Source organism: Pteronotus mesoamericanus, unplaced genomic scaffold, assembly GCF_021234165.1.
Source record: "Pteronotus mesoamericanus isolate MK-2021 breed Mesoamerican mustached bat unplaced genomic scaffold, CSHL_Meso_final contig_41, whole genome shotgun sequence".
Taxonomy (NCBI): Eukaryota; Metazoa; Chordata; class Mammalia; order Chiroptera; family Mormoopidae; genus Pteronotus; species Pteronotus mesoamericanus.
In genome coordinates, this window is record NW_026555152.1 from 2,186,960 (window position 1) to 2,214,145 (window position 27,186).

At 37.0% G+C, this 27,186-nt stretch overlaps 1 protein-coding gene across 1 annotated transcript in view; it reads left to right on the forward strand.

Moving 5' to 3' along the window:
- The window catches only part of KATNAL1 (katanin catalytic subunit A1 like 1), a 113,578-nt gene extending 98,993 nt beyond the window's left edge, over positions 1-14,585 (forward strand). The window contains exons 9-11 of the mRNA XM_054577113.1: positions 3,622-3,756; positions 12,720-12,846; positions 14,124-14,585. Coding sequence (XP_054433088.1) covers positions 3,622-3,756; positions 12,720-12,846; positions 14,124-14,322 — 461 coding nt within the window. The 3' untranslated portion in view covers positions 14,323-14,585. The remainder of the gene's footprint in view (positions 1-3,621; positions 3,757-12,719; positions 12,847-14,123) is intronic.
- Positions 14,586-27,186: the final 12,601 nt, after the last annotated feature.

A 27,186-nucleotide genomic window follows, 5' to 3' on the forward strand; every position in this document is an offset into this window, starting at 1 on the left:
CAGAGTTATGATTGCATGCTGTTATACGAGTATTAAGTAAACGTGAACCACTTTTTTGTTCATTCTCCTTGAAAAAATCGAATAAATTAGATGAACAACTAAAATGAAATTTTTGAGGAAGGGAATAGAGTCCAGAAATAAATATATATGTTCAGTTAATAGATGATGAAAGAGGCAAGAACATACAATGAGATAAAGACAGTCTGTTAAATAAATGGTGGTGTGCAAATAGGACAGATATATGAAAAAAATGAAACCAGACCACCTTCTTACACCACATACAAGAAAAAACTCAAAATGGATTAAAGACTTAAATGTAAAACTCAGAAGCATAAAACTTCTAGAAGAAAACAGTCAGCAAGTTGGTATTTCTCTTAGAAATATTTTTTCTATATATATCTTTTTGGGCAAGGGAAACAACAAAGATAAAATTTTGTTGCACAGCAAAAGAAACCATCAACAAAATGAAAAGAACGTACAGAATGGGAGAAGATATTCATCAATGATACATCTGATAACGGGTTCGTATACAAAATTTATAAGGAACTCATACGACTCAACACTAAAAAAACCAAACAATCCAGTTAAAAACTGGACAAAGCACCTAAATAGACTCTTCTCCAAAGAGGCCAATAGACATACGCAAAGATGCTCAAGGTCACTAATCATCAGAGAAATGTACCTCACATCTGTCAGAATGGCTATCATTAATAAATGAACAAACAACAAGTGTAAATGAAGATGAGGAGAAAAGGAACCCTTCATGCACTGCTGGTGGCAGTGCAGATTGGTGCAGCCATTATGGAAAAGAGTATGGAGTCTCTTCCAAAAATTAAAAATGGAATTGCCTTAGGACCCAGCAATTCCACTTCTGGATCTATATTCACAGAAACCCCAAGCAGTAATTAAAAAAAATATATGCACCCTTATAATCATTGCAGCATTATTTACAATAGCCAAGATATGGCAGCAACCCAAGTACTCATCAATAGACAAGAGGATAAAAAACTGCTGGTACATAGACTCAATGGATATTACTCAGTCACAAAAAAGAATGAAATTTTACCATTTGCGACAACATGGATGGCTAGAGGGTATTATGTTAAGTGAAGCAAGTCAGAGAAAGACAAGTTTCATATTATTTATATGTAGAAGTTAAAGAGCAAAATAAGCAAACAAAGTAGAAACAAACTGGATTAAAATGCTCTCTGTATCTATGATTCTGCCTCTGTTCTCCTTGTTTGCTTAGTTTTATAGATTCAACTGTTGATTGATAAGTATGTATTGCCATTTTATTGTTCATAGTTTTGATCTTCTTTTTCTTAAATAAGCCCCATTAACATTTCATATAATAATGTTTGGTGATGATGAACTCCTTTAGTTTTTTTTCTTGTCTGGGAAGCTCTTTATCTGTCCTTTGATTCTAAATGGTATCTTTGCTGGGTAGAGCAATCTTGGCTGTAGGTCCCTGCTTTTCATGACTTTGAATATTTCTTGCCAGTCCCTTCTAGCCTGCGAAGTTTCTTTTGAGAAATCAGTTGACAGCCTTAGGGAATTTCCCTGTAGGTAGCTTTCTGATTTTTTCTTGCTGCTTATAAAATTCTCTGTTTAATTTTTGGCATTTTAATTATGATATGTCTTGGAGTGGGCCTCTCTGTATCCATCTTGTTATGAGACTCTCTGTACTTGCTGGACTTGCATGTCTATTTCTCATTCACCAAATTAGGGAAGTTTTCTGTCATTATTTTTTGAAATAGAGTTCCAATTTCTTGCTCTTTCGCTTCTTCTGGCACCCTTATGAGGTGAAAGTTGGACCAGTTAAAGTTATCCAGGAGGCTGCTTATACTATCCTTGTTTCCTTAGATTCTTTTTTCTTTTTGTTGTTCTGATTGGTTGTTTTTTGTTTCCTTATGTTCCAAATCATTGATTTGATTTTCGGCTTCATCTACTCTACTGTTGTTTCCTGTAAATTGTTCTTTATTTCTATTAGTGAATACTTCATTTCTGACTAGATCTTTTTTATGTTGTTGACATCCTCACTAAGTTCCTTGAGCATCTTTATAACCAGTGTTTTGAACTCTGCATCTGATAGATTGCTTATCCATTTTGTTCAGCCCTTTTTCTAGAGTTTTGTGTTCTGTTCTTTCAGTTGGGCCATGTTTCTTTGTCTCCTTGTTTTGGCAGCCTCCTGTTTTTTTTCTATGTATTAGGTAAAGCTGCTTTGACTCCATGTCTTGGTAGTGTGGCCTAATGTAGTAGGTGTCCTGTAGGGTCCAATGGCACAGCTTCCCATATCACCTAATTTGGGTACTCAAGGTGCGTCTTTCATGTGGGCTGAGTACACCCTTCTCTTGTGGTTGAGACTTGATTGCTATTGGCAGGTCAATGGGAGGGATTTAGCCTGGCCAGTCAGCTGCAAGGACTGGCTCTGCCCAAAGACCACCAACCTCTGCCCTCCGTGGATGATCAGCTGTGCAGGGACAGGGTGGTGGTGCTCTGATGTGGTCTTGTAGCTGTCCACAGGGTGCATAGGCTCTGAGGTTTCCTGGGTAGTGCAGGCCAAGGTCAGCCCTCACCTATGGTTTGCCTGGGGCTACCCTGCCCGAGCTATAAAGCAAACTGATATGGCTGCTGCTTGTGGGGGGCTTGTTGATTCCCAGGCAAAGCCAAGCTGTGAATCTAGGTTGGATGCTGCTATTGCTAGGCCTGCGGCCAATAAAAAAAAAATGAAACAAACTCATAGATGGTTGTAAATGACAGGGAATTTGGGGCAGGGGCTGGATGAAAAAAATGAAGAGATTAAGAACTACAAATTGGTAGTCACAAAATAGTCCAGGATGTGTGAAGTGTAGCTTAGGGAATATAGTCAGTAATATTGTCATAACTATGTACTGTGCCAGGTGGGTACCTGAAATATTGAGGGATCACTTTCTAAAGTGTATGATTGCCTAACCACTATTCTGCACACCTGAAACTAACACAATATTGAATATAAACTGTAATTGAAAAATTAAATTAAAGAAAATTAAAATGTTTGAGGAACTCATAATTTAAAAAAATAGGGATAAAACTGCAGAATTTTTAATGCCTCATATTTTCAGACTAATATACTTTCATTTTCTTACAGAAAAAATATGGTTTTTCTTATTAGATTATAATCCTGTAGAGATTTTGTGAATTTTTCTATCTCTTTTATTTTTTAAATCCTCACCCAAGGATATTGTTCTGATTGATTGTTTTTAGAAAGAGAAAGGAAGGTATGGAGGGGGAGAGAGTGTAAGACAGAGAAACATCGATGTGAGAGGGAAACTGATTCATTGTCTCATATATGTGCCCTAACCCGGGATCGAATCTGCAGCCTAGGTATATGCCTTGAACAGGAATTGAACCAGCAACCTTTTGAGGAATTGGACAATGGGCCAACCAACTGAGCCACCCAGCTCAGGCCTCTGCCTCCTTTTTTAATAGTTATCTGTTGATGTGCCTGGTTCTATCACTATCCAGAGGTCAGAAGGACTGCATTATTTATATCACTGAGCTGTCACCAAGTGTGTGATTGATGCTTAGAAATGTTAGTTGAATGAAAGAATCAAATGAACTTTTTCCTCTTACTGTGTGTAGGAGTTGGAGGAGCTTTAGAGAATGATGATCCTTCCAAAATGGTTATGGTGTTGGCAGCTACTAATTTCCCATGGGATATTGATGAAGCTTTGAGAAGAAGATTAGAAAAAAGGATTTATATACCTCTCCCAACAGGTATGATGCATTCCCTTTACAATATTGTGATTTTTTTTTTTTTTTTTTGCTTCTTGTTACCTTTTTTCCCCCTCTTAAGTCTTTATTCCAATGACATTCTGGTTAAAGTTTATAGCATCATAAAACCTATTTGTAGTAGGGAAGAGAACAGAGGCCACAGTACTCTTAAGTTCCTTATATTCACAGCAGTGTTTATGTAAATAAATTGAGTAGAACATCTAAGTTTTTTATTTTAATCTTGAAGAGTCTTTATTAAACCTTAAGTGTTCAAAAATAAAATTTTCTTGAGATCTTTTTCAAAATATGCTTCTTTGAAGAATATTTTATCCTATTGAATATTGAAATTTTCATAAGTGAATTTTTTCTTTTTATGTTGAGATATACAGTGAAATATACAAACCTTAGTGTATAATTTGATGAGTTTGGACAAGTGAATACTCCTGTTTAATTAGTATCCTACTCAAGATGTAGGACATTTCTGTTACCCCAGAAAGTTTCTGTGTGCCTCCTTCCAATTACTATAAATTCCCCCTTTACTTTTCTGATTTTTATCACCATGTATTAATTTTACCTATTATTAAACTCCATATAAATGGAATCATGACATACGTACTTGTCTGTGTGGTTATTTTCACTAAATGTAGTATTTTTGAGATTTATTGATTTGGTTACATGTATCAGTAGTTTATCCATGGTATCATACTGCATTTTGTTTATTCTCTTTTTGATAGACATTTGAGTTTTTCCTAGATTTTGGCTATTGTGAATGAAGCTGTAAATATTCTGTACAAATCTTTTTATTTATGAATGGTTTCAGTTCTTTTGGGGAATGTAGATAAAAATAGAATGGGTGGAGCATAGTGTAGATAATATCTTTATTATAACACCCAAACTGTTTTCCTAAGTGTTTGTGCCATTTTATACTTTCATCATCAATAAATGAGATTCCAATACTTGTATATCCTTGCCAACATTTGGTATAGCTGGTGTTTTAATTTTAGTTGTTTTAGCTAAGCGTGAAATGCCATCTTATCATGGTTATTTAGTATTCATTTCTCTGATGACTAATGATGTAGAGCACCTTTCAATTTTCTTACGGTGTTTTTTGATAAGCAGAAGTTTTAATCTTTATGTAGTCCTCTTGTCAAGTTTTCCTTTATGGATAGTGCTTTTAGTGTCTTAAGAAGTCTTTGCTCACCCCAAGAGGGCAAAGGTTTTCTCCTTCAATATATTTGGGGTTCTGAGTGGGGAGGTTCAGCGGCTGAGGGTAACCCCACACACCTGCCCAGTGGTTGAAGTCTGGGGCCTCAGCTGGAGCATCTTCATGTTACCTGCGGCCATTCCATGTGGCTTCAGGGTAGTCCCATTTCTACATGGTAGCTCAGGGATCCAGGTGTGATTGTTTCCCTGGGAAAGGAGCAAGGTGCATTATTATGCCTTAGCCTTTCTCTAGGCTTAAGCCCAGCCATTTTCAGGAGGGGAATTAGACTGCCTTCGAGTGGGGAGTGGCAAGGCGCCATTGTAGGAGCATGGGTGGGATTGGAGAGACTATGGCAGTCATGTTGGTAAATTTAGTCTTCCATGGTGAATGAAAGGCAGGTAACCAGATAGGTAGAGTTTGGCTTTAATGCTAAGTCTCTTCTTAGTTCTTGAATCTAAATATGGCACTATCCATCTGGTCAGCCTAATGGACTTCTTTCTCCAGCCCCCTTCATTTGATTCTGTTTTGCTACCTCCATAACCACAAAGGCATCAGTGAGTCTTGTAGACTCTGAGTTACTCTCATTTCCTATCACATCAGGGTCAATTTTTTTGTTTGTTAGTTTTTGTTTTTCCTGCAAGTGTCTCCCACTTGTGCCATTTGCCTTCCGTAGTGCTCTGTTGTACTTTTCTATTGACCTTCTTTCACTCTGATATATGTGCTTCTTTCTACTTCCATTATTTATAATGCACCCATTTCCTAGATGTTTTTTCTTCCCTTCCATTTAAATTTTATTATTTTTCAAAGTCAACATTAAAACTTTCAATTCTGAGGTCATCTTTGCCCTGATCGATCTCCCTGTGTGGACTCCATGTCCTTGGGTGCTTCCATCTGTGTTAATTGTCTCCCAGATGTTACTTCATAGAAGGGATCTAGGTTTTCTCAGTCTCCCTCTACTCCTGTTTGTTGACTGATCAATGATGATGATGATGGGACAACAGACATTTGCTGAATGTTGACTCTGGGCCAGGTTTTCAATGTATTAACTCATTTAACTCTCACAACAGTGTTATGAGGTAGATTCTGTTCTTATCTTTATTTTACTATAAAGGAAGCTGAGGCAGTGAGAGTTAAATATCCTGCCCAGGGCAGCAGAACAGGGATGTGAGTACAGTTTGACCCCAGCACACGTTCGTTGTCCACTTCACTGAAATTGCCTGGGGTGCGTTAGGAGGGTTGTTACCGCAGTCTTTATTGATATCTAGAATATGTGTTAACTTGGCTGTGTAGCAGTGGCAGATCTTTATACTATTAACACATTAACCCCTCATTAAATCCTTTCATGAGGTTATTACATATCATTAATTCAGATTTATAGAGCTGATAAACCCTACTTAGAATCTTTTAACAAATCGCTGATACAAGCACTACTGAAAGTTCATTTTTCCAAAATCATAGTTATTAGGAAAAAGGAGGACCCTTACATCTTGGCTTTAGACCACCAGGCCCTCACTTATGAACAGGTTTATGCTCAAAGTTCATTTAAGTTGGCTGTGTAGAACTTCCTTTGGGGGAGAATACATTATATTAAACTTGGCATTGAAGTTCTTATGGCAGGCCACAGTAAAACATTTGCTTTGCAAATACAGTGACATTCTAACATTGGGACTTGATGAACAAAATGGTAATCGTTCACTAACTTACCTATTCTCTGTAGGACACAATGAAACAAGTTCTCAATTCAGAGCTCCTACGGGAGCACCAGGAACACAGCCTCCTTCTGTAGCAGGAGACCCAGGAGCTTCCTTCCCACCCCTCTTTCTTCCCACACCTCTGCTGACCACCTGAGTGGAGGAGTTCTTTGGTCCTACATTTGCAGCATACCATGGTGAACTGCAAGGTGGGCTCATTGGCCAGGGATGGCCGAGGATAGGGAGCTCCCAAGATCAAGGAATTCTAGAAATAAAGGTTTCTTAGTCACACCTTTTCTTCTTTTTGGCAACTCCAAATAATACCTGGTTGCTTCTCTTTCCACTGTGGCTGCTCTTTGCTTTGTCTTAAGTAGATGCATATGTGTGTGTGTGTGTGTGTGTGTGTGTGTGTGTGTGTGTGTGTGTGTGTGTGTGTGTGTGTGTGAAATACTACTCAGATACAGAAACATAGATTAAAATACTCAATTTATCCAATATTTGGCAAAGCAAACAGCCACATAACCACCCCCTGGGACAAGAAATGGAACATTTTCAGACATTAGAATCTCCCCAGTATGTTCCTTCCCTAGCACAGCTCTCTTCCTGCCCCTTAGCAGTAATCACTGTTATTCTTTTTATGGAAATAATTTATTGCTTTTCCTTATAATTTTATCACCTAATAATATATCCCCAAACACATTTTTACCTGCTTTGGAACTTTACATAAATGAAATCACACTAATTGTGTTTATTTTCATCTTGCTGACTTTGCTCAGTATATTTTTCAGATTCATCCATGTTGTGACATACAGATACAGATTATATTTTTCCTGTGGGGTATTCTATTGTATTAGTAATTTTCTGAGTCTACCGTAACAAAGTACCACAGACTGGAGGCCTTAAATAGCAGATGATTATTTTCTCACAGTTCTTGAGGCTAGAGTCCAAGATCAAGGTGTCAGCAGGATTGGTTTCATTCTGCAGCCTTTTTCCTTGGCTTGTAGATGGCTCTTTATCCCCATTGTCTTTATGTGGTCTTCCCCTATGTGTCTGTGTCCAAATCGTCTCTTATAAAACACATATGGGTGGATTAGGGCCCACCTTCATTTTACCTTTAATTGCCTCTTTAAAGGTCTCACCTCCAAATACAGTCACATTCTGAGGTGCTAGAGGTTAGGACTTCAACACAGGAATTTGGGGGAAGGATGCAATTCAGCCACAATAACCATTATGTGATTGTACCAGTTATACATCATATTATTTGATGGGCATTTTGGTTATTTTCAGTTTTATGCTGTTATGAACAACGCAGATCTGAACTTTTTTATGCTGCATAGTAGTGCAGATGCCTAAGCTTCTTTAGGCCAGGACAGAGCATTCCCTCCTAGAAGTGAAATGGTAGGTTGTGTCACATTGCTGGAGCATCAGGAGGTAATCCTGTCTGTCTTCCTGAGTGGTCATTCCAGCTCCCATCCCAGCCAGCCCTGTGTGAGAATTCTTGTGGTTGCATAATTTTCCACCTGGTATTGGCAGACTTTTTAATTTATACTACTGTCTTGGTATAAATTATTGTGGCTTAGTTTGTATTTCCTTTATTATTAAATAATTAAATATCTTTTCCTTTATTTATTGGCCATTTAGATTTTGTAGTGGATTTTGTGTGTTTTTACTCTATTATAGTGTCTTTTGATAAATAGGAATGCTAATTTTAATGTGGTTAGGTTATCAGTCTTTTCCTTTGTCATCTGTTTTTTGAATGTATGTCTTAAGAATCCCTCTCTGAAATCATTATGATGTCTTCCTGTTTTATCATCTATAATCCTTATAATTTTACATCTTAATACTTAGATTAGTCATATATCTGACACTGATATTTTATGTACATATGAGGTAGGACCCAGCTTCATTTTTGCCTGTGCATAGTCAGTTGTTCTGGCATCATTTATTTAGAAGACACTCCTTCCCCCAACTGCCTGTATCACCTAGTCCTAAATCAGTTGTGCACAGCAAATGCTCTGAAATGCTTCCTAGGCACCTATTTTGTGTCACTGATCTGTTTGTCTGACTCCGAAAGAGTATCACACAGATGTAAATTTTACTGCTTTTGACAGGGCAGTTTTGCCCATCTTGCTGCTGTTCTTCTAGTGTCTTGGTTGTTACTGGTTCTCTCCATATTCATAAATTTTAGTTGGTTCCACTGACAGGCATGTTTAGATCTTTATTGGAATGCCTTGGCTCTGTAAGATCACTTGAGGGAGAACTGTCAATGTCATGAAAGACAAAACAAACACAGAATAAACACTGTGGAACCGTTTTAGATTAAAGAAAAGAGACATGATGACTGCCCTGATTGGTGTGGCTGAGTGTATTGAGTGCTGGCCTGAGAACCAGAGCGTCGTTGGTTCGATTCCTAGTCAGGGCACACGCCTGGGTTGCGGGTCAGGTCCCCAGTGAGGGGCACATGAGACGCAATCACACATTGATGTTTCTCACCCCTTCTTTCTCCCTCCCTTTCTCCTCTCTAAAAAATAAATAAATAAAATCTTTTTAAAAAGAGGGAGAGAGTTGGTGACTAAATGCAACATGTGATGGGTTCTAAGAAAGTTACAAAGGTCTGGAAGACCAACTTCTGGCCAAGATGGAAGTGTAGGTAGGTATGCTTTGCTTCTTCACACAACCAAAGAAGGACAACAGCAAATTTAAAAAAAGAAAACAACCAGAGCTGCCAGAAAACTAAACTGTATGGAAGTCCAACAACCAAGGAGTGAAAGAAGAAACATTCATTCAGACCAGTGGGAGGGGCGGAGACAGGCAGCCAGGTGGAGAGGGCATGCAGCAAGGCAGCAGCTGGCGGACCAGGCAGTCCCACATTCACGTGAGGATAAGCCAGAAGGAACAACTGGGGTGTGAGACAGACCATGCAACCCAGGGTTCCAGTGAAGGGAACTAAAGTTTCAAAACCCCCCAGCTGTAAAAACCTGTGTGGGTTGTGGTGGTGGGAGAAACTCCCAGCCACACAGAAGAGTTCGCTGGAGAGACTCACAAGGTCCTAGAACATACACAAACCACCCACTCGAGAATGAGCACCGCAAGGGCCCAATTTGCTTGTGGGTAGCGAGGAAGTGACTGAAAGCTGGCTGAGAGCCAAGCAAGTGGCATCATTCCCTCTGGGACTCCTTCCCCACAGATGGAGCCACCAGGCAGTGAAGTGGGTTGCCCCACCCTGGCGCATACCTAAGGCTCCACCTTTACAATGTAACAGGAGTTCCAAGACAAAGAAATACGGCCCAAATGAAAGAACAGATCAAACTCCAAAAAAAGAACTCAGTGATGAGGACATAGCCAACCAGTAAGATGCAGAGTTCAAAACGCTGGTAATCAGGATACTCACAGAAATGGCTGAATGCGGATGCAAAATAGAGGAAAAAGTGCAGGCTATGCAAAGTGAAATAAAGAAAAATATACAGGGAACCAACAGTGGAAGGAAGAAAACTTGACACTCAAGTCAACGATTTGGAGCAGGAGGAAAAAATAAACATTCAGCCAGAGTAGAATGAAGAAACAAGAATTCCAAAAAATGGGGAGAGACTTAGGAACCTCTGGGACAACATTAAACATTCCAACATCCAAATCATAGGGGTGCCAGAAGGAGAAGAAGGGCAAGACATTGAAAACATATTCGAAAAAATAATGGAGAACTTTCCCAATCTGGCCAAGGAAAGAGACTTCTAGGAGATCCAGAAAGCCCAGAGAGATCCAAAAAAATTGAATCCAAGGAGGAACACACCAAGACACATCATCATTACATTACCCAAAATTAAAGATAAGGAGAGAATCTTAAAAGCAGCAAGAGAAAAGCAGACAGTTACCTTCAAGGGAGTTCCCATAAGATTGTCAGCTGATTTCGCCAAAGAAACCTTGCAGGCAAGAAGGGGCTGGAAAGAAGTTTTCAAAATCATGAAAGGCAACGACCTACATCCCAGATTCCTCTATCCAGCAAAGCTATCATGTAGAATGGAAAGGCAGATAAAGTGCTTCCCAGATAAGGTCAAGTTAAAGGACTTGATCATCACCAAGCCCTTATTGTATGAAATGTTAAAGGGACTTAACCTAAGAAAAAGAAGAAATTCAAAACTATGAACAGTAAAATGACAACAAACTCACAACTATCAACAACTGAACCTAAAAAAGCAAAAACAAGAACAGACTAAGCAAGCAACTAGAACGGGAGCAGAATCACAGAAATGGAGATCACAGGGAGAGTTATCAGTGGTGAGGGGGGAGAATGGGGGAAAAGGTACAGGGAATAAGAAGCATAACTGGCAGGTACAAAACAGACAGGGGAAGGTTAAGAATAGTATCGAAATGGAGAAGCCAAAAAACTTATATGTATGACCCATGGAAATGAGCTCGGGAGGGGATGGGGTGGGAATGCTGGTGGGAGCGGGTTGCAGGGTGGAGAGGGATAAAAGGGGGGAAAATGGGACAACTATAATAGCATAATCAATAAAATATACTTTAAAAAAACTAAAACTAAAAAAGAAAAAGGATGGTAGGGATCGTGTATCTGGGTCTTAACTGTTATATGCTGATTGGTACATATATGCAATAATATAAAGTTCTTTGCAATTAAACTTTGTTATTATAGCAATTCTTTCTCTAGATTTGGCCTCCACATGTTTCCCTTGAACTTTCTACTAAGTTCTTCCCCAAAATGTGGCATTGCAGACAGGAGTTGCTTAGGAAAAAGATATCCTTTACCTTTTAAGCCTATTTATCTTCTAGGCACTAAAATAATAATTTGTGTTTTGTTTATTAGAGTTTAAATGAGTGAATAAATTTAGCTTTTATGTTATTGTGAAGTTTATATTTTTAGTTGTAAAGTAGGATTTTTATAGTTCTGTGAACTTAGGCAAGAGCAGTTGGGTGTCAAAGCTAATACAGATTTTGGCTTTTATGTATTAAAAATGGAAAGTTTACAGTATATTCATAATGTAGGAAATGAAAATAAAATTAAAAATCAGTCAAAAAAATTATAAAGGTCTGGGACAAATGGGAAGGGACATTTTAATCTGGATTGTATATTAGATGATACTAAGGTACCAGTGTTACCTGATGAGTGTGATAATTGCATGGATACCTGTAGTCTTAGTACATACTGAAGAATTTAAGATGAAGCGTTGTGATACCTACAGCTAGCTCTGAATTCAGAAAAGAACAGAGAGGAAAGGAGAGAAGAGGGGAGTGGTAATGGCAAAATGGTGACAATTGGTGAATTTAGATGAAAAGTAAATAAATAGCTGCTTATTGAGTTTCTTATTTGTAGATTTTAAAATTTTCAAAATAAAAGTTGAGGAAAGTTAAATGTCATTACATATGTCAGGAAATGATAGAGACCCAGATCTAGACTAATTATGCATTATTTTAGTGTGTTGTATTGAGCAGGTTTGCCACTTAAACTGATAGTAAAACAGCAAGTATGATTGCTTATTTAAAAAGTTCTGTGGTTTGTTTGAGCTTTCTCAACGCACATTTCAATCATCTTGAGACAGCAAATGTTCTGTGGGCTGGCTCTCCAGGTAAATGATACATTAATAAGCATTTTGTGCCAAGTGCAGCTTTCCAGAAAAAGAAAATTGGATTTTTAAAAAAACTACTGACTAGAGTTGTGTAGGTCTTTTCCTGTAATCATACTAAAGAGGTAAGCAAACTTAATGCATAGGAGTTAACAATCTATGCAATGTAGTTTTATAGAACTTTTTTTACTAAAAGGATTTCTGGTGCTTGAATACGAATGTTTTTATTTTTTATAAAAGGACCTCACACCTGTTTTTCTCACAGCAAGGATCTTCAAAATCTTTAGGAAGACTCTCAGTTTCTTTCAACATTTAGTTATTTCAGCCAAGGGACATAGGAAGTTAAATGATTCCAGGAGTCATGAGTGAACTGGTAATACTAGTGGACTCACAGTTCTTGACTCTCTTCCTTCTCCTGAATGTTAATATGTGATTTCTCATCAGAATGATTTATAAGGAAAAACATGTAACAATATCAAAAAAATCTTCTCACAGCAAAAGGAAGAACCGAGCTTCTAAAGATCAATCTTCGTGAGGTTGAATTGGATCCTGATATTCAACTTGAAGACATAGCAGAAAAGATCGAGGGCTATTCTGGTGCTGATATAACTAATGTTTGCAGGTATTTTTTCTTTTATAATGGTCTGTGATGTTAGAGATTAGTTATGGGATTGGCAAGAGAACTGGTCTGAAAGTCCATGTAGTTATTGGCCCTTGACATGAAAACAGCCACCCGTTTCCTTGGAATGATCTCCTATTTGTTTTGTTTTTTTTTTATACAACTTCACTGTTAGATGAATAAATACATAACAGTATGGTCACCCTCTCTATCCTGTGGTTTTTTAAATTGTTCTATCTAACTTTATAATGACTTTGACAGCCTAAGGTTCATTTAGCCCTAAATTGGAGCCTGGCTGCATCGATGTAAAATAGTATCATTTAGTTTTGGTTGGCATTATTTTACCATATGCAGATGAACACAGCTGACCAGTTTAAGCTGTGAAATTTTCCTTTCAATTTAGTGATATCATAGTTTTTAGACAATTTACATCACTCATTGAAGAGGATTTTTTTTTTCTTTTAGTTCTTACTTTCCTAATGATACTTAAATTGACATCAGTGGCCTTGCTTTAAAACCACAATATCTGTGTTTCACACTTTTTTACTGGTATTTTACAGGTGTTTACTCGTATTTTTTACTGGTATCTAAGTTTAATGGCACACAGTAAGTTCACAATAGTTTTTAATATCACTGTAGTAAAATATAAAACAATCACTAATTGTCCATTTAACTGGACCTTCCGTTTTTCGTGAGCACTAATTGTCCATTTTTCAAAAACCTTCAGAGTGGTTTACAAGTGATCAGAATGGACTTGAAAATTGGATCTGGGGAAGTCAGATTTTTTAATCCCTTTAGTTGCCTACAAATTCTCCATGTAAGGAATTCCACTTGTAGAATTTCACTTGTAGAGAGAGAGGTTCCTGGCCTTACCCCCTCTAATTAGACTACAGACAAACTGGTAAAAAGATTTGAATTATCTTAACATTTAGCCATATGTTCCTTTCCAAGTATACAATTCAGTATTTCAAAATTCTACTTTAGTTTTCTAAACTTCTTGGCAGTCTTTGAGGAATAAGTGGGGAAAATAAAATTCAGTATTATCTGAGCGCAGCGTGGACTTTTAGGATTCATTAACAATACATTTTATGTTGAAGTCCTTTGCATCCTCTTTTAACCTTCCTTGCACAGTCAGGATGTCTCTGAGGTAGAAAATTTTACACAGCATCATAAAAACATATAACATGATCTTTTGAATGTTTTTCCTTAACTTTGTTACAACTGAAAGTGTTTACAGCATTTGAAACAATGAGTATTCACTGACTTTGGTACATTTTTAGGGATGCATCCTTAATGGCAATGAGACGGCGCATCAATGGCTTAAGTCCCGAAGAAATCCGTGCACTTTCTAAGGAAGAGCTTCAGATGCCTGTTACCAAAGGAGACTTTGAGTTGGCTCTGAAGAAAATTGCAAAGTCTGTCTCTGCTGCGGACTTGGAGAAGTATGAGAAATGGATGGTTGAATTTGGATCTGCTTGAATTTTTGTCAGTCTCTCATTTCTGATATTTTTGTTTATAAAATGTGAAGAAATTCCTGCATTTAAAAAAATAGGTTTGGAAACTTTTCATTGGAGAGATTTTCACTTAAAGGCAAACTAAAACCACGGAGTATAAATGTAGTTGCAAAATAAGAGAAGCTTACATAGAGAGCCTGATGGCCCATATCCCCCGACTGTGCATTAATATCGCAACCCCAAACCAGGATGTCAGGGCAGTGGAGGAAAGGGATCAGTGTACTATTGTGGAATCTTGTTTACAAAAGATTTAGAAAGACCTCTATTTCTCACTAGCACTTGTTGTCTTTTGCTTTTTGTGTTTTTCTATTCTTTCCTCTAAACTTGAGGGATCTACATATGTTGATTTTTAACATCAAAACTGAGGTTGTATCAGATTCATTATTTGTTAAGAATGATAGTTTTGGATTAAATAATGAATTTACTAGTTAAACCATTAGAATTCAGCTCTTTACTGTTAAGAGTCTATTGTATGGTTTGAATTTTTACCCTTCCTCCCCCACCATTTCTTCTGTTAGCTCTTTTATCATTTATTGAGCTCTGGGTGAGAATATCCTCATGCTTTGTGGTTTTTGAGTCATTTTGCTAGCTTGTTTCTCTGGTTGTTAGTATTTTTTTGCTGGTACTTCTCATATTTCAAATTGGAAGGGTGGAAAGAATATTATTATACAACGCACTTCTCCATTTGAGACCTCTGAGTTTGTTTTCAATGTGGTCAAACAGATAAACCTGTTACTTTTTTTCAGCTCCAACATTGTTTGATTTTTGTTGAATTTGACTTTTATATTCTAAATAAATACTTATGTATTCTGAAGAAGTCCACTCTCTTGTGGCTAATGCAAAACAAACAAAAAAAAAAAAACAAATCTGTAGTTTTCCAGACAGATTGTTTAATGAAATAACATTGTACATAATGAATGATGTTTATTTGAAAATTTTAAAATTGTGCTTTGTCAAGATTGAGAACTTGTGCACATGGTAGAAACATTAGGATAGAAAAATGCCATGCTTTATTCAGTTCAGCAGGAATTAGACTGAAAGAGGCCAGAAAAAGTAGGTAGCATATGAATCACAAGTGAGTGGAGTTAGTCTCCTGGTGTTTCAAATTATATTTATTCTATTCTGATTGGGCAACCTATGCTTTAATGGTCAAGCTTTTAAAATTTTTATTTGATGATATCCTGACTTCTCAATTTTAGAGAATACTTACTGGTTTAAAACTAAAAAAAAAAAATAATAATAATAACTCTTTATATACTTTATAAAAAACCTTTTAGTATCTTAGGATATATTTTCCCTCTACTAAGAACTATGTAATTTGCGTATAACTTAAATCTGACTCTAAATTCCAGTATTAATCTAATGCTGTAAATTACTTTCTCCTGAGGCCTAGAGTATAAGAGTTAAAGTCATAAGTTTTTTAAGATTTTAAAATCATGGTTTTATTTTAATTGAATTAATTCATCTTAAAAATTAGATGATAGTTTCCTTTTATTCATTTCTTTCTGCCCATTTTTATTTTTACTTATTAATTTTTTTATATTTCAATTACAGTTGACATACAATATTGTGTTAGTCTCAGGTGTACAACCCATTGATTAGACGTTATGTAACTTACTAAGTGATTATCCTGATAAATCTTGTACCCATCTGACACCATATGTAGTAATTAGAATATTATTGACTGTATTCCCTATGCTGTACTTTACATCCCCATGACCATTCTGTAACTACCAATTTGTACTTCTTAATCCCTTCACCTTTTTACCCATCCCCCAATGCCCTTCCCATCTGGCAGTTGTCAAAAATGTTCTCCGTATGTGAGTCTGTTTCTGTCTACTTGCTTATTTATTTTGTTTATTAGATTTGTTGATAGATATGTATTTATTGCCATTTCATTGTTCATACTTTTTGGTCTTTTTTTTTTTTTAAAGAAGACCTTTTAACGTTTTATGTAATACTGGTTTGGTGGTAAAGAACTTCTTTAGCTTTTTCTTCTCTGGGAAGCTCTTTATCTGTTATCTAAATGATAACTTTGCTGGGAAGTAATCTTTGTTGTAGGTCCTTGCTTTTCATCACTGAATATTTCTCTCCACTTCCTCCTGGCCTTCAAAGTTTTTCTTGAGAAATCAGCTGGAAGTCTTATGGGAGCTCGCTTGTTGGTAACTAACTGCTATTTTTCTTCCTGCTTTTCAGATTCTCTGGCTTTAACCTTTTGCATTTTAATTATGATGTGTCTTGGTGTGGGCCTTTTTGTGTTCCTCTTGTTTGGGCCCCTCTGTCCTACCTGGACCTGTACATCTGTTTCTTTCACGAAGTTAGGGAAGTATCCTGTCATTATTTTTTCAAATAGATTTCTAATTTCTTCCTCTGTCTCTTCTCCTTACAGCATCCCAGTGGTGTAAATGCTGATACACTTTAAGTTGTCCCAGAGGCTCCTTACACTATCCTCATTTCTTTGGGTTGTTTTTTCCTCTTGCTGTTCTGATTTGTTGTTTTCCCTTCTTTATTTTCCAAATCGCTGATTTGATTCTCAGCTTCATTTACTCTACTGTTGATTCCCTGTAAATTATTCTTCATTTCAGTTAGTGTATCATTCATTTCTGTCTGGTCCTTTTTTTATGGTTTTTAGGTCCTTTTTTATGTTGTTGAAGTTCTCACTAAGTTCATCTACTCTTCCCCCTAGTTCATTGAGCATCCTTATAACCAGTGTTTTAAACTCTGTTTGTAGTAGATTGCTTGTCGCCATTTTGTTCTTTTTCTGGGGTTTTGTTCTGTTATTTCATTTGGGTCATATTTCTTTCATTTTTTTGAATCCTCAACTGAGTATATGTTTATTGATTTTAGGGAGAGCAGGGGGAGGCATGGGAGAGGAGAGAAACATCGATTGGTTGCCTCCCGCATATGCCCCAACCGGGATCAAACTCACTGCCTAGGTATGTGCCCTGACTGGATTGAATCTGCAACCTTTTGGTGCACAGGACGATACTCCAACCAACCAAGTCCCCTGGACCGGGATGTTTCTTTCATTTTTAATTAAAGAAATAATCCCACTAAGATAATCTTGCAAACTGTTGCCATCCAGTAACGTTCTTTTCTGAAGTACTAAGAGCAATTGTTAAAACAGTAGTGTTTTGATTGCTAGAACTTGTTCGTATTCTGTAATTGATTAGTTAGATCACTTTTCCTAGTTTGTGTTACTTGTCTTGGCATGTATTTCATTTTTTAAAAATTTCTTCATGGATAATTATATGGTAATTGTAATTTTTAAAAATTATTAATTAAGCAGTATTTGGAAACTCAAGCTTCCTGGAAGCTTATCTTTAGCAAATTAAGTGAGTCAGGTATACTTTTTTAGTTCCTTTTTTTTAATTTTGTTCTGTCAGTGGACGGTGAATGCGCCATATATCTTCAGCCCCTTAAACCACCCTGAGGAGACCTCTCAGGTGTTCTGTTTGCCTTCATAATATATTGTGTGTACACCATCATTATTGCCAGACAGTGTGTTGCTTTACCCAGAATGAGAGCATTGTTGAGATTTATTTTTTTCTATGCTGCATTATCAAATTAGAAAGTTTTTTTTCCTATAATTCATCTGAAAGCATGAGTATTTTGGATTTTTGCAACACTGTGGTGTTAGGACTAAGTTTGTGCAGTTCTGTCTTGCATACACCTGATCAGGTAGTTCCCTCATTCAGCCGACTTGCTTTGCGTGCTTCCTGTGTACAAGAGCGGGGCGGGGGGGGGGGGGGCGGGGGGGCGGGGGCGTGGGGCAGGCGCGGGGAATGGGGAAGGGCCTGGTGGGGTTTCTTTGCTTACAGAGTTGGACCATGCAGCACAGATCCAACTGAGCACTTTGTATAACTCCACAGTGTAGCCTTGGCTGCAACTAATGAAACAAGTTCAGTTCATAAATGGAGAGCCACAGTAATCTGGGTGTGCTTTGGAAAGATAAAAGGTAAAAGGTTTTCTCTTTTTCTCTCTTTAAACCTGTTTTAAAGTTAGAACTGATGTTCTGTGAGAACAATATAACTTACAGATCTTGCTGTTTTCATTAATCAGTTTTGACATTTCTAAGCTGAATGCTTATTGTAAACATGTACATGTGTAATTGTGTAGACATGTAAACATGTTACATGTTTTTAAACATTTTGTTCTCATAATTTCTTCATTTTTTAAAGGGATTAATATTAATGAAATATAACAGACAAGTGGCTCTTTAATGTAGACTGAAACCTTTTAGTAATGCAAGTAGACAGTAGACAAGGGTATCACAGACTTTGTCTTCCAGTGAGTAGCAGCATAGGCATTGCAGAATGACCAGACCCACTTGGGCTTGGATCTTGGTCTCTAGAAATACCAGGACAGCTTGGAAGAGGATACGCATGTGGTCTAGCTGCATAATTAGGGGCTTCATCTGAGCTCCCGAGATTGCAGTTTTTATGATGTAATATTTGACTGTCAAAAAATAGGCTAAAATCACTAATTATCAAAAAATGAGCAGACAAGTGTCTGATGAATCTACTGTCAATAAACCTACAGATACCTCAGAAAAAGTGTGTGTGTGTACAGTCCAAATGTACAGTGTAATTGTCACTCTTCCACTTTGGTCCATATAGCCTGATTGTGTATTATATATGAAATTATTGGTAGCCTTTAGGTTTGGAGCAGCTTGAGTTGCTTGAATTTCTTCCTAGGAAGTTTCTATGTACACTGTTTAATTCACAGTGTGAGTCATAAAACAGGAACCAGTTGACATGGTTGTTTCACTCTCCCCCACCCTACCTTGAGAGGCAGGGAAGGACTTAGGCAAGTATTTCGTGTTATGTGGGCTTTGACTCCTTCAGTATTGTCTTGATTATTGAGTCTTTTTTGTGTAATAGTAAACTCCTACTCTTTCTTTGATCTTACTGATGATAAATACCTTAGGATGCATCTTGTATGATAGGCATAAAGCAGCGGTCCCCAACCGTTTTGGCACCAGGGACCAGCTTCGTGGAAAACAGTTTTCCACAGATGGAGGGGTGGGGAAGGTTTCCAGATGATTCAAGCACATTACATTCAAGCTGACCTCCTGCTGTGTGTCCCGGTTCCTAACAGGCCCAGACTGATACCGATCGTGGCCCAGCGGTTGGGGACCCCTGGCATAAAGCATTAAGGATGCTTGCTGGCCTTTTCCAAGAAATGGCTACTTTAACTTGTATGAGGAAACAATAGTAATTATTTTACTGTGTTCCTTAACTTTATGATTGTATATGATGTTTTTTATATACCACTTAATTTGTGATGCACATAGTATTTATGTGAATCTCAGAATGTCACAACAGAAAAGAAGTAGGAATTACTGTTGGAGGGAATGTTAGGGGATTAAAAATAAACCCCAAATGTTTTATTCTCATCTCCATTAACTATTTTTGCAAGAAAAGCTAAAAACTCTGTTATAATGACTATGTTTACTTATTTATACTTTTAGTTTTTTCATGCTTATTTAATTTTTTAGGACATTTGCTTTAATATTATTTCTTAATGTGGAAACTGTACAAGTATTTTAAAAGTGAAATTCATAAGATGATAGATACGTTTTTAAACATTCACAAATTAACAGTTTTTTTTTCAGTTTTTATTAGGTTTTTAGGTTCTAGACCACTCTAGCTTAAACATTTCTAAATTTCCAGGTGACTCATTAATAACACAGAAAAAAGATATTAGGGTAGTGTCATAAAATTTATTCTTTTAATTTTACCATTCTAATGGTAAAGTGTTTCTGTATTGACCTTATTTTATACATGTATATAAATAAGCTGGACACTGTTTTGCAGTGTCACAAGCAGCATGTAGGTGTTTGCACATTTGGAAATTTGGCACAAAAATACAGGAAACTAGTATAGAGGTTTTCCTCCAATAAAAGGGCTCTCATTTTATGTTCAAAACTATAAAATGCACTTTTGTCTTACAACCTTTGAAATGACTAAATATTGCCCTTTGGAAAACCTGAGCCTTTGCACATGTTATTTCCAGATTCTACCTCAGTTAACCAGGCTTAGTTTTATGTGGGAAGGAATAGATACTGTATTTAAATTCAGTACATCATCCACACTTATTTGTGTGTTTAAGTGTTCCCTTCTTTCTCCTCTTGCCCTCCTCCCATTGACTTTTTATTTTAACCCTGAAATTTGTATTTAAAATATTTGTCTTTCTTTCTCTGTCAAAGCCACATACTCAAATTAAGCTTCTGTGAATTGTTCTAATTATTCTTCCTGTCTTTGTTATAACCAGCTTCATTATACATCCTCCTAGTTTCTCATAGCTTCATAAGTACAAGCTAACGTGACAATATTAAAAGTCTGGGAACCTAACTTGTTTCTATTCTCTTAAGAACCTAAGTACTTCATGAAAACACATGGGAATGGACACACATTGTTCAGATGGGGGACGGCAGCAGGCTTGCCTTCAAGTTCTTATTGTGTGAACAGTGCCCAGCAAGATCACTTACATTACGATGGTTTGTGTGCTGAGAGTTTTGTTTAAGTGTTTGTCTCCCAGTATTTTGAACCTAATTCAAAGAAAAAGATATTTCCAAACTGTATTTATTAAATGTGATTTTCCTTACATTTTGTGCTGCTAACTTTGCTAGTTTCATGAGCTTATTTGTGTTTGTGCATAGGTTATAATTTAGTAATAAATTTTTAAAGTGTTGCCTGTTGGTGTTTTCCTTGTGGTTCATATTTGGTGTACGGTCACTAGTCCACTTACTGTCACCAGTGGGAGTAACAAATCCCTCACTAGTAAGCAATGATTTTCCCAGAATTTTAGTTCTTAGAAAATCGCATTATAAATCTGACATTTTGTGTTTGCCATGTATTATACAAATAGTTCCAAGGTCAACACAGGTAAGACGAGTGTCTTTTCAACTATTGTAACTGGTTTAATACATACACTTGTGTTATTTAAGCAGCACCATTGCAAGTGAATATTCCACATGGTGAATTTTCCAGATGACTGTGTCTGTTTTGTCTGAATCTATAAGTCCCCAAAATTGTTAAATTCACAGACTCTATTTTTTATTATTTTAGCAGTTTTAGGTTTACAGAAAAATTAAACAGCAAGGAGAGTTCTCATATACTTCCTCCCTCCACCCCTTCAGGTTCCCCTTTTATTAACAACATTTTGCTGTGGTGTGATACATTTATTACAATGGAATCTGTATGGATACATGATTACGAGGGGGGACCCACAAAAAACAGAATTACCTTCTGGAGAGCAGGCCCTCTGCTGTACAGGCTTCCCCTGCTAGCAGTGTGTTCTAGGAACCCATTGTATCAGTGTACCAGGTGGTGGTGTTGTGAGAGGCTGTCTTTGGCTTCAGTGAAATTTTTTTGAAGACTCAATTTATTTGTCCATTTCATGATGGGGAATTTACGAGTGTACCTGCCCACACCATACTGAGTGTTCAGCAGTTTTCGACCCCAAAAAACAGCATGTCCTGCATATTCCACCCTCCCTGTTCACCTGACCTCACCCCAAACAACTTGTTTTTTTGTTTCCCTGGATGAAAAAAGTCCTCAAAGGGAAATGTTTTGATCATGTTGAAGAGGTGAAATGAAAATTGGCAGAAGCACGAAAAGACATCAAAAATGAAGAGTTCAAAGACTGTTTTGAGCAGTGAAAAAAATGTCTTGCTCGGTGTATTGCATCAAATGGAGGATACTTTGAAGGTGACTGAAGTTTAAACATGCAAGAATAAATACACAATTTTTATAAATAAATTCCATTTTGGGGGGTACCCCCTCATGTTACTAAAGTTCATAGTTTACATTAAAGTTCATTCTGTGTTGTACAGTTCATTGGGCTTTGACAAAAGAGTAATGTCGTGTGTTCACCATTACAGTATGCCACAGAACAGTATCTCTGCCCTAAAATCTCTGTGCTTGCCTGCTCGTTTTTCCCTCTCCTCCTGACCTCTGGGCAGCCACTGATTTTCACTGTCTCTAGTTGACCCTGTCCAGAATGTCATCTAGTTGAAATCATGGTAAATAGCTCTTTTAGACAGCCTTATTTCTCTTAGCAATATATATTTTATGTTCTTTCATGTTTGTGGTTTGCTAGTGTGTTTCTTTTTAGCATGGAAAATAGTGCATCACGAGGGTGGGCCCGTCTGTTTGCTTGTTCACCTACTGAAGGACATCTTGGTTGCTTCAAGTTTTAGCATTTAGGAATAAAACTACTACAGACATTGATGTGCTACCACGGGTTTTAATGTGGACATGCACGTTTCAATAAATACCTAGGAGTACAGTTGCTGGAATGTATAAGAGTATGTAAAATTTTGTAAGAATATGCCAAACTCTCTTCCAAAGTGGCTGCACCATTTGCATTCCCAGCAGCAGTGAGTCAAAGTTCTTGTTGCTCCACATCCTTAACAACATTTGATGGTCTCCGTGTTCAGATTTTTCCATTCTGATAGGTATGCAGTGGCATCTCTTTGCTGTTTTTATTTCCAGTTCTCTAATGACCTGATGCTGAGCATCTCTTCATATGCTTATCTATTTTTAATTGCTTTTTCTTGAAACCCTGCTAAAATGGATCACACTATTTCTATGAGTTTGTAAAATAGACAATTTGAACATAACCTTTTTTTCTGATTCAGAGTTACCTCCCTAATATACTTCCCTCAGCAGCTAGTAGAGGGCAGCAGGGCTTTTCTGCCTGTCACTAAATGGTCTTTGAGTTTTGTGGATTGCTTTTATAGCATTTTTACTTTTCTGTTATCATGCTGTCAACCTTTATTTCTCTTTCAATTTCCTACCTCCAATCTTCAGTGAACCTAGTGAAACAGTTGTTGGAATTATGGGTAAATTAGGAGTACAACTAACTGTTTGGGGATAAGGAGTGGTAGGGAGGTTTATTGTTTGAAATTTAGTGCTTTGTGTTATTTCTCTAGTCTGTGACCCTTTTAGCTTTATTTTTGGCTTCCAGAAGTGTTCCAGGGAGACCAAATATGAAGTAGATATTTATGCAAAATTATGTTGTCATGCAGTTGTGTAATATTTATAGCTGGAGTGCACCTAGCAACGAGTCGTGGCTCTACCCTTTATTCTTATTGTGACCATTAATGAAGGTCTTATCTCTTAAAGGTATAAAGGAAAAGAATTGGAGACAAAAGTAGGAAACATTTATGACTAGAGCCTTCTCACTCTCCCTTCAGTCCTTTCTCCTCTCTTCAGTGCACATGGCCAGTGCTTCCCAATAATGTGACATGGTCCCTGGCTCATATGGGTGTTTGCCCAGAGAATCCAGGCAGTTAGTTGGAAACTGTGAGAGGAGAGCAGTGTCTGGCCAGCAGCAGCTGCTGCCTTCCCAACAGACAGGCTTAAAGGCAGGGTGGACTGACATCTTACCTGGCTGATTCACTCAGCGCAGGCCCAGAGGCTGGCAGCTCGTGCCAAAGGCCTTCCTCCCTCTCGACTGTCACAGTCAGCTGCACCTGGCCCAGAAAGGCTCCAGGATTTCCTTGGGATCTCCCAGTTCCTTGTTCCTAGCTGTCGCACCTACACCACCAGAACAGGTGGGAAAGGGCACCAAGTGAGAGGAATACATGTTCAGTGCCTGCTTCCTATCCAACTCTTCCCTAATTACAATTTTTCCAAGATCTTTTCAGGACCTTTCATGTAAGTTTTGAGAGGTTTGGGGCATTGAGACCTGAAATTGGGAGCAAATGACCTAGTGCAGTCTCCTTATCTCATAGGTGAAGGAATGAACCAGGCAGGTATAGGTATGTGTTCAAGATCACATTCTGAGCTGGGAAACAAGACATACCTATTTCTGATCTTGGAGAAAGCTGCAGGTACTGTGTAAGGGAAAAGCAAGCCAGGCAGCAAAGTGCATATTAAGGAACCTTAAGCCTCTGAACCATGCATGATACAGTCTGTTTACCCAAGTTGATGATAGCTAAGAATAAGAGATATAAGATAAATTGACGTCATAGGATTGGAACTAACATTTATAATGTATGCTGTTTTATTAAACCCATCTGGTAGCTCTAAAATGTATTTATTATTGTTCTCTTTTTGTAGAAGAGGAAACTGAGGCTTAAGGAGTGACTTGCTCTAGTCATTTTGCTCTTAAGGAGTAGAAGAAAGAATGGAACCTAGGTCACTTTCATTCCAGATCCTGCTCCTTTCCATATTCCACGACTGCTTTCAACAATGTAAAGTGCAAAAGCACTAAATTCTTGACATGAATATGTTACATTGACTCATTTTTCTGGGGTTATTAATCACTCTTTGCCTTCCTTTTCCTGAAATGCTTTATTACTAGATGACTTTTAGCAGATGGTTATTATATAGCCAATTATACTATTTATGCTTGGAATGATAGGGAAAAATAGTGTCTCTCGTGTTGTGGAATTAAAATGAAGTTGGGAATATTGCTGCCATTTTCTGTGTCCAAGAGTAAATACACACCTACTTGTTTTCAGGGCAGGCTATATGAAATGAGCTAGTCATTCTCTATGAGTTTCCATGAGTTATATGTAGAGCACCAACTTAAGTGACAGAGAGCTCTAACAGTTATTTTTATTAATAAGATTCCCTACAGTCTCAGCCCACTGGTGACAAGTCCAGAGCTGTGTTTTGTTGCCATTAATTACCAGGAGAGCAGCCCCAGGATACTTGGCTCTGGGTTCAGTGTCCACATTAGAAGCACTACCCCAGAGCTCGATATAGTTTACGATGTCATAATGCTTTCAATTAGCAAATCTTAAATAACTTCTTTAAACAAAATAACTAATCATGGGATGACTACTGTCTTCCATAACATAAATCCTAAACTATAGTGTTAGTGATTATTATGAAATTAGAGAAGGGTGAATCAAGCTTCATTTAGAATTTGCAAAATATCTCAAGCTCTTTTTTAAAACATTTTGAAATATATTTTGTAACATTTTCCAAGCATACTTTACCAAGCATATTTTCTCTAACTTTTAAGCCCTTGTATATTTGAAGGAAAACTTAATTCATATGTTTCTGATTCATTTGCACTCATCAAAGTTACTTTTTAAGAACAATCTGGTTTCCAGAAAGCCTAAGGAGCCCTTCTCATGAAGCCTGTCAGTCTTTAAAAGCCTTTTTCCCCAATCAAAACCTTCTTCCCTAAAGATAAATGTGGATGAAATGTTTTAGTTCAGTTTATAATTCAGAGCCTATATTTCAAAATATAAGCTAGCTTTGAATGTACTATAATAAGTTGTGCTGCATATCACTGTAGGAACTAGCTTCATTTGTTTTTCTTCAGTGCAAAGAGCTTACAGTAAGTGTGCTCACTTGAAAACTGTGCAGTGATGTGCTATATTGTCTTCCCAAATTTATAGGTGACAAATGTGGGTTGATCAAACATATCAGACTAAATTAACTATTTATTGGGGATCCGTCATATATGCTGAATATGTATACATATTTTTGTATACATTCAGATGTAGATGTATACACTCATAAAAATGTTTAAATTCTTATAGTTTATGTTTTTTGTTTTTATCTCTACTTACAAATCCTAACAAGATATTGCTGTATTCTGGATTAAATTAATAATTTATTGTGAAACAGCTGTTATTGTTCTCATCTCCCTTCAGAAATGCTTTTCACGTGAGATTAGTTCAATAGGTTTCTGTTGCTTAGCAGTAGATATAAGAGGACAGCTTTTTGTAAAATTTAATTGAACAGGTTGATTGTTTGAAATCTTAGAAAAAGTACGGTCATTGCAGTGAAGGTAAAGGAAATGTGCTCGCAACTAATTGGACCGAATGTCACACACCACAGAGACTCTGGAAAAGATCTGCAGAAACATAGCAACAAAAGAATGGAGTTTGCTCAAGGCAGCTAGAAACTGCATTCAGAAATATTCACATTTAAAGAACATGAGTATTTTTCTTGGATTCTCATGGAATTGTGTGAAATATATGTGCTAATCACAAGAAATAACCTGTTCAGTTTTTTTTCTTGATGAAAACTGTCATTTTTTTCCTTGAATTTTTTAGTGTGGGATTATTAAGCAATGAAAATATCTTTTCTGTACTTTTCAAGCTACACCAACTTTTGACATATTTTGTCAGTTTCATAAATGAACTCAGTATTTTAGAAAGAGTTTTTATGATAGATGAATTCCTTTTAAAAATCAACAGCTAAATTTTTCTTTTTTCAAATCTAATAGAAAAACCTCTTCCATGAGGGCAACTTTTAACCTTTTACAGGTTTAACCTTAAAAGAATTATTTTACAAAGGAAATATGCTCACAAAATTATTAAGGTTGTTTTTATAAAGCAGTGTTTATAGAAGTAAAGCCAATGTGTGCACTTAACGCCTGTCTCCCAAAAACCCTTGGCCTAAAAGTCCATCCTGCCTCTCGACCTCGTGTCACTTCTCACATAAGACACGACTGTGCTGGTCCCCGTCACTGTGGCCTGGACAGTGCTCCGCAAACCTCTGTGGTGATGCCTCTCCATCAGTAAGATGCTGTGCGTTATACACTGTTAGCATATTGATAGTTTACAGAATATTTATAATTTACAGTAGAACTTTATGTAATTTATAAAAATATTCACAAGTACAGAAATTTAAAGACTAGCAGTATGAAAACACTGAAAAAATAATTTCATTGGTACAAAATGCCCTTGAAAAATTATGAATACTTGTGTTGAGATTTAATATAACTTTTAAACCTTGCATTAACTAGGTAGGGCAATTTAGTTTATTTTAGTGTTTAGTTTTAATGACTGTTGTAGGTGAAAAAGTTACTTCATAAAGATATGTGGATCCAAGTGTAAGAAAGAAATCAT